The sequence below is a fragment of the Protopterus annectens genome, chromosome 5.part1, assembly GCF_019279795.1.
Source record: "Protopterus annectens isolate FY-2018-M chromosome 5.part1, PAN1.0, whole genome shotgun sequence".
In the NCBI taxonomy this organism is placed as follows: Eukaryota; Metazoa; Chordata; order Ceratodontiformes; family Protopteridae; genus Protopterus; species Protopterus annectens.
In genome coordinates this window covers 561,530,087-561,544,844 of record NC_056736.1, presented here as the reverse complement: position 1 = coordinate 561,544,844, position 14,758 = coordinate 561,530,087, and the positions used below count along the sequence as shown (strand labels likewise).

At 43.7% G+C, this 14,758-nt stretch overlaps 1 protein-coding gene across 1 annotated transcript in view; it reads right to left on the bottom strand.

Annotated features, from left to right (window-relative positions):
* MED4 (mediator complex subunit 4) overlaps positions 1–14,758 on the bottom strand; it is a 472,011-nt gene that overhangs the window by 176,980 nt on the left and 280,273 nt on the right. Inside the window, exon 5 of the mRNA XM_044072829.1 lies at positions 5,867–5,953. Coding sequence (XP_043928764.1) covers positions 5,867–5,953 — 87 coding nt within the window. The remainder of the gene's footprint in view (positions 1–5,866; positions 5,954–14,758) is intronic.

The following is a 14,758-nucleotide window of genomic DNA, read 5'->3' as shown; positions in this document are numbered from 1 at the left end:
ATTTTTGGATCTGCTGTGGTTGTGGGTTCAAATAGAGACTGCTTCACAGCTTGAAGCATGACGGTGACATCCCATGGAGGTGCTGAGTCTCTAATGGGGGGGGGGGGTCTTAGTAAAAATGTACCTTTCAGGAAAGCTTTGGAAATTTTCAGCACAGTTATTGGAACCTTGCCTTGCACTGTCTTGCTTTCTGTATTACTTTGTTCACTAGCGGCAAAGGAAAAAAGGCATACAGGAAGAGTGGGGGCCACAGTGCCCCTTGGTGACCATCACTGTGAAGAGATCAGGGCAAAAACCTACTGCATTTGTTGTTTAGGTAAAATGCAAAAAAGATGTGCGTTGCTATTAGAAAGTGTCGTGAAGACATTGCTTTGCTATTTTGGCATGATAGTGGGCATCTTGGAAATCTATAGAGCACATACAACTGCCCTTCCTCAGCAGAGGTAAAATGGACAGAACTGTAACCATCTGAAATTTTGTCTGTTTCACAAATTGGTTTAGGTGACAGAGATCCAAAATGGGTCTGTTGTCAATTTTTCTTTAGCACTAAAAAGAATCACAAATAGACTGTGGAGTCTAACTGGTCATGGGGGACATGCTGGATAACTTTTTTTAGCAGCTTTGAAATTTCTATGGCTGCTAAATCCCACTGACTGGATGGAACACTGTGGACTTTCTTTTTCAGGGGTGTAAGGGGAAACGGATAATGAACGGCCTCTGGATATTATCTTTAGCACCCAGAAATCCGAAGTTATTCTGTGCCAAGCTTGAGAATACAAAGATAGGCACCCCCAACTGTCTCAACAGTGTAGCAGGTGGGCAATCATTCAGGGGTGCTGATAGGCTTTCTTGGTAAAGGGACTGTGAAAACCCTGATTATGCAGTCCATCTCTGCCTCCAAAGCATCGTCCATTAACACTGCCTGTTCCTCTGCCACGGGAAGGTCTATCACTTTGGGAGTCGTGGAAAGAATTATCTGATTTATGGAACCACATCGTCTTCCCCAATCTCTGGTTCCCAGAGAAAGAACTTTGTGGGGGTTGAGAAGCAAACTTCCCACTGCAGAGAGTGTCTCACCATCCTGTTGACTCCTGGAGAGTGTGTCTTTAACCTTGGGTCCAAATAATGTTGAACCATCATAAGGGGTATTTACAAAGGACAACTTAAAGCTTTCTGCAAAGTCACAAAGATGCATCCAGGTGTGGTGGCCCATGGTAATGCCAGTCCCTGCTGCTCTGGCCATGCCATCAGCTGTGTTGGAGAGCAAGCACATGGTCACATTAGAGGAGGACTGCAGAGTGGAATGCTGGGAATCCACTGTTTTCTTAATATCCATAGGCAATACCCTCGAGAGGGATCTCTTTGGTCAAGTCTCTCTGGAATCTGTTTGAATGAGCCAAACAATTTAGCAGTCTAAGGGCAAAAGTTGCTGATGCATAGGCCCTCTTCCCAAATCTGTCCATCACCCTAGACTCTGCTAGGAGGATGAACAGACTAACTCTCTTTTGATAGTTCTTTTCTAGTAGCTGCTGCTACCACCACAGCATCTACTAGTGGACCCTTACTCCAGTGTTTCCTGTCCTTAGGCACAGCTAAGATGTGATCTGCATTTTAGGGGATGGGCTCCACCACCACAAGGTACTTCCATGCTCATTCAGCCAATAGATCGACAAAGGGGTCAACAGGTGGTACCACTCAGGATGATGTTTGTCCAGAACCAAAGGCTTTGAAGAACACTGACTCATCAGGTGAAGGGTTTTGGGATGACTCACCCACTTTCTACTTCATTAATTTGAGAATATCACCAATGGTGACATCTTCAGAGAGGGAGTGAGGGGAATCTTCCCCTTCCTCTAAGTCAGTGCCTTCCGTGAATGACTTTGCAGAAGAATCTAAGTGCCTTCATCTGCATGTCTGCTTTCTGTGAACACCTTCTGGGGGAGCAACAGAGGGTTCAGAATCAGAAAGGGAACTGAGAAAGCAGATCTCCTCAAAAGCCCTTCACATTGGCTGTCCATGTTTGACAAGAAGATGAGGACAGGAAGCAGACCCTGGCTGGGGCTTGGGTGGAGCTGTACTGGTTGGACAGACATTTTCTTTGTAGTCTGACAACACCTTTCAAAAGCCTCAAAGGCTGAAGCTGCCATTGTCACCAAGATACCCTTCGATCCGTGGAAGGAAGGAAACACTTGACACTGATGACCCCCCCCCCACCCTAAACTTGATCTGATGTCTGAGTTGTCTAGAACCAAAGCCCCGAGAGGGAGAGACAACTCCAAGAATCTGAGTGCCGACTCCCCCCCCCCAAGAACTTGGTGCTGAAACTTTGACTCAGTCTCCTCTTGATTCGGCATTGGTGTCAGAGAAGTCACCAGTAGCTCTGGTGCCAACAAAGGTGCCCCAGTTCCAGTCAGATTCAATAACATCAGATCCAAAGGACAAGTTAGTATAGATTCAAGCAGTGGAGTGGTACAATAACCAGAGCTTGATACCTTTCCTGGGGATGGAACTGGGATAACCTTATACTGGATTGCCCCCTGAAAAACATCCTCATCATTCTATCGACATCCATCTCTGTCAGACTGAGATGAATGTGTGGACAATGCAATATGTGGTGGTTGGGAGTGTGACAATGTGAGGTATTGCCAGCTATGCCAGAAGTAGTAGTTCAGTGGATGTGTAAGATATACCAGCACAGCTAGCTGGAATATTGTAAAGAACTGCATGCCATTTGTATATCACACTGATTTGTACAGACATTTGTGTTGAAAAATCTATTTGTAAAGCTGCTTGTGTTAAAAATTTATCAACAGTGTGTCCTGGACAGAAAAGAAATATACACTTGTATCAGACTGTACTGTTGTAACTGAGGAAATCTATACATGTTAACAGAGAATACTGGAAGAGAAGAAGCTAATCTCAGTCCAGCTAACTTTGAAAAATAGTAAGAAATTAAATTACTTAATGTAGGCCATAAAGACTGTATCTTACAGCTCTGACTGCAGCCAGAGATGGAATGTATGTGCCAGAGAATGGTTTATTTGCTCATGTAGGAAGAGTGGAAGTGTTTTATTGTTTTATAACTTCCAGAAGCTGCAACAGATCTTAACAAAACTCTGTGTGTGTGTGTGTGTGTGTGTGTGTGTGTGTGTGTGTGTGTGTGTGTGTGTGTGTGTGTGTGTGTGTGTGTGTGTGTGTGTGTATTATTGACACATATGTGCATGATTCTGGGTCAGTTGCTAGGAAAGGGGGTAGCATGGGAACCAGAAGTCAGATGACCAGAAGTATGTGATGTCATTCTGTAATCTATCAGTGAAATTATGTTTTTTAATACTAGATGAGACTGAAGGATCCCTCACTTACTTCTTGCTCTAGTAAGTGACCAGGGAATAGTAATTCTTTAGATCAGTCAGGAAAATATAGTGAGATTAGTTAAGTACTGTTTTTCTGTATCTGTGTAAATCTACTCATCTGTGTTATTTTAATATTTCCTGTGACTGAAACTCTGGTGTTTATGGTAAACAGATATTTAGCGTTTTCATTTTCTTTTATTACTTATTATTAAATATATTTAAACTTTGTGGCTGGTCCTTTAGAGAATATTTTAACCTTTGAGAGTACTCATATCTTTTTGATGACTTTGTAGCCACTCCTGAAGGCCTTACAGAATTGGTCAAAACACTACCATCTGTACTAATATTAATTTCTCTCAATACAACTGAGTACGCTTGTAAATGAGCCTTATAGTAGCTGGCTTTGGAGTGTCTGGTGGCAGTAACTACCTTATAGTCTGGGCAGAAGGGGCAGAGCTAGTAAATCTGTGACTGCCTTTCCTAGGTATATGTATATGTGTGTGTGTGTGTGTGTGTGTGTGTGTGTGTGTGTGTGTGTGTGTGTGTGTGTGTGTGTGTGTCAGCTGCTTGCATCAGGGACACGAAGCACTGGTTTCATAGAGTGTTGGAGGGACTTGGTTTGGACACTTGGCTGAGGACTCAACTCTACAGCTGTGTCAGTGGGGAGTCTGACTAGGGACCTAGAGGGAAAGAGGGGGTGAGGGGGAGAGAGAAAGAAAGAGAGAGAGAGAGGGAGGGAGAGGGGGAGGGGGAGAGACAGAGAGAGAGAAAAACCCAGACCCCGGACTGAGTGTGTCCCTTGTGCGCTCTTAAGGGAAATTGTGCTTGATGCAGAGAGATGCATCTGGAAATACTGTATCTGTTTTTATTCCAAGTGAATGCCCCTCTCCAGTGTCAGTGGTAAAGATTCAGGATCTTGATTACTAGCCCAGAGAGGGGACGTCACAGGGAGTATCTCCTTCCCTGGAGAATAGGAGTGTGTAATATAGCATTCACCGGTCCCAGTGAGTATCTGACTCTTGGTGAAGGTGATCTGACGAGGAGTTGTCAGAGCGGATCTTTGAGCAGTTTTCAGGTCAGGCCCAAGCGAACCTGTTGGCTCCAGGGAGCACTTTTTGGCAGACTTAGTTGAGGATTTGCACTTTTCTTTCTCCCTGTTATGACTGTATGATGATATGCTTTTCTTGCCCCTTATCTTTAGGTTTAGGATGATCTTTCTTGGAGAAAGATGCAGAAAAGGTTAAAAGGAGTAGCCCCTGTCTGTGCTGGAAAAAGCCCCTTCAAAACAAGATGGTCCCTTCCCATCTTAAGGGTTCTTGCCCTAAAGACAGCACATGACTGAAAGTCCAGATCCAGATGTGCAAAGCCTAAGCAATATACACACCTGGAGTGTGGGTCCTGGGGTGAAAGTTTGTTCCCACACTTCCAACAATTTTTGTATCCTGAAGATTCAGACATGTTGAGGGGAACCTAAAGAAAAAGTGATGGTTACACCCAATACACCCATACTACTCTAAATAGACAACAGTACTAAGACAAATATATATAACCATTTTTTAAACAAACATCTAGAAGGAAAAAGGGACAGAGCAACCATAACCTAAGGGAAACTAACTAAAAGCTAATATTACACTTTATCCTAGCCAAAAATCGGAGAAAGGATGTTGAATACAAAAAAGAGAGAGAAAACTCTCTTGGTAGGACGAGGAGGAATAGCTTTAATCCAAAAGGATACATCATGCAGAATGCAGAGCTCTTTTGCATGTCCATTGTCTGTCTTCAAGCAGCAAATGTGATCTCAGCAACTAGAATGGAGGCAAGGAAATTATGGGTAGGGGAGGAGTCAGACCTCTAGGTCTGAAGAAGCTTCACAGTCCTTGCGGAGGTTGGAGCTGGTCAGATCCAACAACCCATATGATTGAAACAAATGAAAATAGATAAAACATTGGATCTGTTGTTCACTGTTAAAAACAATTTATATGCATTAGACAAACTACGGTCAAAACAGTTCTGAAACAATTCTATTCAAAATAGTTAAGAATTTTTTTCATCCTTCCCAGGTACTTCTGAAGGTCTTCCACTTTTCTTATTTTAGACAGTATGACTTATAGCATTAATGGTGCTTTTGTTAATTATCTCATTCACATTTGAAAAAAATATCTTGTTGAGGTGTAAAATGCAACTGTGCTGGGAAGCTAGGCAGCAATTGCCTACAGATATACACTGTAAACTTCTTAGATGTGAGAAAAGTCCTTTTAATTGAAGAAGTCAAGCAACATTTTGCTTTAATTGCTTACTTTAAATGCATTTTTTCCATAGCTAATTAAGCTTGTTAATTGTGGTGGCGAATGCCATAAATTCAGTATCGCAATTAAAATACATTGCTTCTGTAGTGCCAAGCACAGTCAGAGTTGATGCACTGTAGGTGAGATAAACTCAAGTTAGAGAACCACAGGACTTTGCAGGTGCCAAGATATACATACTATATTTGGAACTGTTAATCATCAACCTACCAGGTACCCAATTCAGCGGAGCACAAACAGCATTGCTTGCACTAATCCGGTGTGCATATTTAATTAGTTCTTCAGATGAGATACCACCTAATAAAGAAAAATTAGAACAAAATTACAAATCAACAAGAACTCATTTCAATTTTCAAATGTCACAAACCACATACAATAGCTTGCATGAAAGAAAAAAACACATAACTGAAGTACAAATTGCTGTGCAGCAGATATAAACTGGTATATTTAATGCAAGTTGTGCAGTGGTGACAGACAAAGTGCTCAATTTTGCAAGGAGCAAAAAATAAACAAACAATTCAGTCTGAGGAGCAATGACGCCTTCCCTGTCCTTACACCATACCCTTGTAAAACCCTGGTCTCATATACTCATTTACCATTCTAAATTTTCTGTAGGCCAGCCACTCTCTTAGTAAAATATTCTTCAGTGTTTGTCAACTCCTTCACACACACAATGCTACAGTTCTCTGAATTAAACTAAAAACGTAAATACAACAGGTATATCTATTATATCAGATGGTGTGCAGTAAGTCCTACTAAAATTGGTAAATGCCATTTCCTTTTCTGATACAGTTGACTTGGATGTATATCACAACATCGAACACAGACTTCATCGAAGCTGATAGCATTGAACTGAAATCATTGAACGATGAAACATTGAAGGTGGGGAAAAAATTGTGGAGTGCAGATGAACGACAACTTGCTCCATGCATGGGGGCAAGACCTCCTGCACCCCATGCACACCTGGCACTTAGTATACCAGTCCCGGGATCGCACTTCGGTGCACTACAGTGCGGAAATGGAAGATTTCCATTTCCTACACTGCAGTGCGATCTCGGAGTTGGTATATTTAAGTAGCGGGGGGTGTGAGGGTGCAGGGGTGCTTACCCCCTGCCTATACCCTTACAGTGTGATCTCCCCATTTGAACTTACCATTGAAAGGGATTCGATGTTTTCAGCATTCGATAATGCTTGTTCGATGAAGTTTGTGTTTGATGTTCCGATATAAACCCAGCTGACTGCTACTTTTTTTTTTTTCACTCAGATCACTATGCCTGCTGCCAAAGAACACAATGGCACCACAAACCAGTAAACTACAGGTACTTAGTTCATGCATTACTCAGATCAATGTTAGTGATGGGAAACAAAAATAACATTGAAGAATACACACACATTTTGCTACATAGTCAATATAGTTGCCTATTTAACTACAGTTGACTGATTTAACAAGAAACTCCATCCACAGCCCTGCTGAATATAAGAATCCAAACAATGTCCAAAGAAAGAGGTGTCAGAAGAAAGTACATTTGTGTATAAAATCTTACCATAACAGTGGATGTTCTTCTCTTAACTGTAGTATTCTTTACATAAGAGATTCCCTGCTAAGGGCAGACCGTTAGGATGGTATACCAAAAGCCTTAGGAATATATAGATGTTGTAAATCAGATGTATGCTCCCCACTCAAGGTGTGGCACATAAAGGTGACATACAAGATGTACATACTTCAGAAGTGAAAAGTCCCAGGAAGAACAAACACTCCTAGGAACTAGGAGTAATGTGTGTATCCAGAAGGAGAAAGAGGAAAAGAATTCCAGGCCAGAAAGACAGAAGGAATAGGGCAGAGTAGAAGGGGGAGGAAGCAGGAAGTGAATAATGCAACACTAAAGAGAAGGACATCTACTGTTATGGTAAGATTTTACACATCTACTGTTATGGTAAGACTTTACACAACTGTACTATGTCCTTCCACATCAATCTTGCAGTATCCTTTACATAAGGTACAGTACAAAAGCTCAAGAGGAAAAGTACAGTTTTGTACCTACCATAAATGTAGATGTCCGATAGATATGCAACTGCAGTCATAACATATGGGTTGTCCTGCCTCAGGCAGCCTTCGGTCGGCCGGATTCCAAAGTCTGGGTCTGACGTCGGCTGATGTCGCATTTCTCTCCGACGTCAGAGCGGCTGGAGTATATAAGCATCAGCCGACGCCATTTTCTTCAGTGTTTCTTGCCCCAGATGCCAGGTGCCCTCCAAGGAAGGCTGTAATCACAAATTGGAAGACAAAAACAGGATTCCAGACAAATAAGTAAGCAATAAACAGATACACCATAGCAGATATCCCCAGCTAAGAGAAACAGGGATAGGAGAGGACCCAAGGCATAGAGGGGTATGGAGGGAGGGAAAATCCGACTGCAGTTGCATATCTATCGGACATCTACATTTATGGTAGGTACAAAACTGTACTATGTCCTTCAAGAATGCAACTGCAGTCATAACATATGGGTAGAATACCATAGCTTAGCTGGGGGAGGAGGAATGCTCTAGGAGAGAGATGGTGTGGCAATCAAACCCTGCAGGATTGCCGAAGCAAAGCCTGCTCTGGATCTGGAGTATAGAGGGAGATTGTAGTGTTTGGAGAATGTATGCACGGAGCTCCATGCAGCAGCTTCTAGAATGTCCTTTGTAGGCACCCCTCTTAAGAATGCTGTAGAGGTGGCTGTAGCTCTGGTGGAGTGTGGTCTGACATTGGCTGGAACATTCTTCCCATGGAAGGAATAACAAAATCTGATGCAATGTCCAATCCATTTTGAAATAGTCTGTTTTGAAATTGCTTTTCCTTGTACTCCAGGGGCGTAAGCTACAAAAAGTTGATCAGACTTCCTACTGGTCTTGGTTCTGTCCAGGTAGTAGCGAAGTTGTCTGTGAATGTCCAAGGTACGTAACAGTCTTTCCCCTTTGTTCTCAGGATTGGGGAAGAAAGCAGGCAGATGAATAGCTTGATTTAAAGAAACCCTAGATACCACCTTTGGCATAAAAGTAGGGTTGGTTCTTAAGGAGACCCTGTCTCTGTGAAAGATTATGAACGGTGGTATTGCCATTAGGGCCTGTAGTTCTGAAACCCTTCTTGCTGAGGTAATTGCCAACAGGAAAGCTGTCTTCCATGAGAGAAATTGTAAGTCCACTGAAGCTGCTGGCTCAAACGGAGGTAGAGTCAGTTTTTCTAGGACAAAGTTGAGGACCCAAGCTGGCACTGGGGCCTTTCTTGGTGGCTTAATGTTATTGATTCCCCTGAGGAATTGCCTTAGCAAAGGATGAGAAAACACAGGCGGATCGGTATTATATCTAGCTGAAATAGCTGAAGCATTATCTTTATGGAAGAATATGAGAGTCCATTCTGTAGCATATCTGCCACGTATTCCAGGATGAGTGGGATGTTCGATAATGATGCATCATGTCCCTTGCTGGTATTCCAAATGCTGAATCTCTTCCATTTTGCTAAGTAAAACTTTCTGGTGGATGGTCTTCGAGCTTCTGTTAATATCCGCTGAACTTCCTTGGAGAGAGATAGATTGAGGTTATTCATGGGATCTCCCAGGCTTTTAGCTGCAGTGTCTGAAGGTTTGGATGCACTGTTTTGAAGTTGTGTTGAGTCAAAAGTAGGGGCCATTGTGGAAGGGCCCACTTCTTGTTGTGACATATGCTCTGTAGTAGTGGGTACCAGTGTTGTCTTGGCCAGTCTGGAGCTATTAGGATCCCCTTGGGTCTCTCTGCTTTGATCTTTAGTAATACTGTGGTCATCAGTGGCAGAGGTGGGAATGCATAGATTTTTAGGAAGTTCCAGTTGAATGAAAGAGCATCTATTTTCCAAGCTTATGGATGGTACGTCCTTGAACAGAATTTTTGTAGCTGATGGTTGAGGTGAGAGGCAAATAGGTCTACTTCTGGCCTGCCCCATGTCGAGGTGAGTTGTGTGAAGATCTTCGGATGTAACCTCCACTCGTGTGGATTTATGAAATTCCTGCTTAGGCTGTCCGCCAGCACATTGTCTTTGCCTGGAACAAACTGGGATTGTAACTGTATGTTTAGGCTCAGTGATTTTTCCCAAAGATTCATTGTCAGTCTGCAAAGGGGGTAAGAATGGGTGCCCCCTTGCTTGTTTATATACCACATCACAGTGGTGTTGTCTGTCCGTATCAATAAATGGCCTTGCTGAATTTGTTGTCGAAAGGCCTCGATGGCATGCATTACTGCCTGCATTTCCTTTTGGTTTATATGCAGATGTGTTTCCTTTGGAGACCATTGTCCTTGTATACATCTGCCTTCCATGTGCGCCCCCCATCCAAGGTCTGAGGCGTCTGTGGTCATGGTCTGTGTTATCTGAGGTTTTTTGAATGACATACCTGTGTTTGCCTGGCTTACCGAGGCCCACCATAGGAATTCCTTTTGTAGGCATGGAATGAGTGGTATGGTTGCCTCTAAGTTGTTGCTGTGCTGAGACCATAGGCTTTTTAGGTACCATTGAAGCTTTCTCGTGTAGTCTTGCTAATGGAACCAGGAGAATGCAGGATGCCATGTAACCCAGGGCCTGTAGGAATCTCCTTGCAGTCATCTGGGTGAGTTTTGCCAAACCTTTGAAATATTGAGTTAACTTCTCTTGCTTGTCTTCTGTCAGGTAAGCCATTTGAGAGGCTGTGTCTAGATTGGCTCCTAAGAAGGTTATTTGCTGGGATGGTTGAAGTCTTGACTTTTGGAAGTTGACTGTGTATCCCAGAGCCTGAAGTAATTGTATGACATAGTTCAAGTTTTTTGTCAACATCAATTTGTCGTCCGCTTGTATGAGGCAGTCGTCCAGGTACGGGTAAATTTGGATCCCCTGGAGCCTGCAATGAGCAATTACTGAAGCCAGGCATTTTGTGAATACTCTGGGCGCAGTAGATAAGCCAAATGGCAATGCTGAGAATTGATAATGCTCTGGCCCTGCAATAAATCTGAGGTATCTTCTGCAACTGTGTCTGATAGGGACATGCAGGTATGCCTCCTTGAGGTCCAGAGTAACCAGCCAAGACCCCTTGCCCAGCATGGGAAGGAGTTGCTGTAGAGTCAGCATTTTGAACTTTGGTACTATGAGAAAAGTGTTTAATGCGGACAAATCCAGTATTGGTCTCCATTGAGTTTCTTTTCTTGGAACAAGGAACAGTCTTGAGTAAAACCCCTGGCCTTGTTCTTGTTGTGGAACTCTTTCTATTGCTTTGATCTGAGCAAGCAGAGAAATTTGCTTGATAGCCTCTGCCCTCTGGTTTTGTAGTAGGTTTGGCATGCCTTGTTTTCTTGGTAAGGTGTGAAAATGGAACCTGTAACCTTGATCTATAATGTCCAAAATCCATTTGTCCTTTGTCAATCTGTGCCAATTGTCTGAAAACAGAGATAATTTTCCACCCAAGGGAGCTTTTATTTGCTCCTTGGTCAGCGGACGTAGAGGAAAGTCATTGAGATTGTGCCTGTGGGGCAGGGGAGACCCCTGTGTCACTTCTTTGGTTTGCTGGCTGCCATTGTCGTCCCCTGTAAGGACCTCTGTATTGTCCTCTTCCTCGGCCACGCCTGTTTTTACCCCTTTGAAATTTTTCAGGATTAGGAAAGGACCAGTTTTTTGAAGGCCAATTCCTGCTGAATCTGGGGGGCTGAACCTGGAGGAAATCTTTGACCGTCTGAACTGATTTTGCTTTTTCCTCGATGGACTTTAACACATCTTTAGCATTAGCACCAAAAAGCTTGTTCTTTTCCAAGGGTGCATCCAGAAGTTTTGCCTTAACATGATCTGGTAGAGGTTGTTCTTTTAACCATGCATGTCTACGAATGACTGCCCCTGTCATAGCTGCCCTACATGAAGCTTCCAATGCATCATATCCACACTGCAGGAAGTGATTGCTGACTTGCTGAGAATTATGTACAGCTTCCTGCAAGGACTTCCTGTCTAAAGGATCAGGAGAGGCCAATGTTTTCTGTAAATCATCTAACAGGTAATCCTGATATTGTAACATATGAAAGAGGCAATTCAGAGCTCTCATAGATAAAGTAGTGGAGGTGTAGACCTTTTTTCCCCATCTCTCTAATGACCTAGCTTCCTGTTGGAAGGCAAGGGATTTTAGAGGTGGAAGCTGAAACACCTTTAGGTCCCTGAGAAATAGTTTCTAAATCAACAGCATGGGCCCTGAATAAATGGGAATGTGTTTCAGGGACCCTGTAATATCTGTCTGGCTTGGCTGGAGCAGGAGGAAGAGAATCAGGGGTAACACTGGAGTCAGAATATAGATCATCCAAAACATCAAGCACAGGAGGAATAGCTAAGGGCCTGTGCTGGGGCTTTTAAGGAAGGTTGAAGGCTTTCTGGAATCAGAATATTCCTGGCCTTGCCACTTGAAATGTTCCCTCATGGTATGCAGAACTTCCCCAAAAGAAATATCCTCAGGAGGGGAGGCCGAGGGGATGGAATCCTCTGCATCCGAGTCCTCATAGGTCTGGAAGAGCTCTTCCTGGCCATCAGAGTGGACAGAGTCCTCAGAATCTACATCTGAAGGGATAGGGTCAGAGGGTTCAACCCGGGGCCTCTTATCAGAAGGAGGCTGGGATCCTCTCTCAGGATGGGCCTGTGAACCTCTAATCATGGAAATTAAGTCTGCGGCCATAGTCATGATTTGTGTCTCAGGAGTAGGCTGAGGTAAGGTTTTAGCAGCAAGGTGCTTGGTCTTGCTGGCTGCCTTAGCACGACTGTAGGCCTTAATAGACATGGCCATAGGAAGCCTAGCAGCTCCACGTGCAGGAGTGACCTTATCTACAGCAATGGTCTCGGGCATTTCCTCGGTTTCAGTATCCGGAGGAAAATCTATAACTGGCGTCGGAGTGGTATCCGGTCTCGGAGTCGTCGGTAATGCAGTGTCTTCGGTTCGGAGCGGTGGAATAACCGTCTCAGGGGGAACCGGAGCACTCGCGGTAGGTTTTGGCGTGGAGTCGGTGGTAGACGCGGGCCGAGAATGTCGGTCCCGGTCTTTTCGTTTCTTGGGAGTTTGCGATGTCGGAAGTTCCGATGGCATTGTATAAGCAAATTTTTCGCCGAAAAAGTCTTCAGCGAACACCGCCCGGCGCCTGAGAGTGCGCTTATTGAAGCGAGCACAGGCGACACAGGCCGAGACGTCGTGGTCTGGGCCAAGGCAAGGAAGACAGTAAGAGTGGAAATCCTTATGAGGTATTTGTTTACCACAAGACAGACAATTGTTAACTTTTTCAGTAATTTCTGACATCGGCTGAGGCAAGAAAAGGTCCCCAACAGGGTACTTAGCTTTTTTGATGACTTCGGATTCGAAGAATACAGGAGCTGACCGACCGGCACTTGCGAACTGCTTCTGCTTCGGGCACCGCGCGGCAAGAAAGACTGAAGAAAATGGCGTCGGCTGATGCTTATATACTCCAGCCGCTCTGACGTCGAGAGAGAAATGCGACATCAGCCGACGTCGGACTCAGACTTTGGAATCCGGCCGACCGAGGGCTGCCTGAGGCAGGACAACCCATATGTTATGACTGCAGTTGCATTCTTGAAGGACATCTTGGGAGGAGGAAGCCACAGAGGAGCCCTCTAGAAACTTATGCAGGACAGCTCTGGCAAACCCAGCTCTTAGTCTGGAAACAACATCCAACTTGTAATGCTTAGTGAAAGTATGGTCAGACGTCCAACAGCAGCGTCAAGGATGAAATTGGTATCCAAGCCTTTGAAAAAAGCAGCTGAAGAAGCAACACCTCTAGTAGAATGGGCCTTTACAGAGGCAGAAAACCTTTACTATGAAAAGAATAACAAGAGATTCAGGAGGATATGGCTTGCTTAGAAACCGCCAAACTTAAGAGACTTGAGATGAAAAGCAACAGAAAGCTGCTCAGATTTGCAAACAGCCTTAGTCTTACTCAAACAAAATTTCAGCTGTCTATGGAAATCCAAAGGGTGAAGAACTTTTTGCTAGCCGACTGCAGAAAAGGAAAAAAGGGTAAATTACTAGATTAAGAGAAATTCATTCACCACACAGAGGCAAATTTATTCACTGCAGCCTTTTTAAAAAATGTATCTGACCAAAGTATTGTGAAGTTTTACTTGAATATGCATGCATGCATTTTATAAGCACTTCAAGTTGAACATCCATTTTGAAGAAACAGTGGGATTTGTATTGGCTGTCTTGTGGGGGACACTCTTTAAATCATCCAACTGCAGTGTGGGAGCTGTGAATATAACGTCTCATACTCTCCCAGTCTTGCAATTGCTTCACCATGATCCTTTTAACAAATGTAGTAGAGGACTGTGAACACAGTCACTTCTCTGTGAGATGGGCTTCCATTCTCCCCTAGTACTCTGCTGTGCTTATATTGAGTCTGATGGTCAGAGTATGTATAACTGTTTAACTGTTTTCTTTATTATGAATTTTAACCTTTAACCTCCCTGTTTTCTTTCCCAAATATCAAAACAAGGGTGAATACAAGCTTCATTCCTTAGATGTTCACAGGCAACTTAGATTTTATCTAAACAGGACGGCTGGTCATAGGCAATCCGACCAGTTGTTCATTTCCTTTGCTAAATTTAATTTGGGCAAGCCAATTTCTAAAGTCTCATTATCTCGCTGGATTTCACAATGTATCTTATTGGCTTATCAAGCTTCTGGAAGGCCCGCACCGGAGGGTGTACATGCCCATTCAACCCGGTCAGTCTCTACCTCGGCCGCCTTTAAGGCTAGGATTCCTCTAGATGACATTTGTGCAGCAGCCACTTGGGCTTCATCTCATACATTTATTTCCCACTACAAGTTGGATCTTACATCTAGGGTAGAGCATCCTTTGGCTCCGGTGCTCCGGAATATCCTTCCATGATGGCCGCCCAAGGTTCAGGTAGCTGGGGACTCTGTCCCACAGGTTGCAGACAAATGAATCTCCTACTTCAGATTTAGAAGTTATGTACTCACCATAACGTTCCATCTGAGTAGGTGTATTCATTTGTCTGCAACTATCCCGCCCTCCTATCCCCCTGGCCTTTTCAGTTTCCTGCATATGATGTGTTACCCTTTTCAG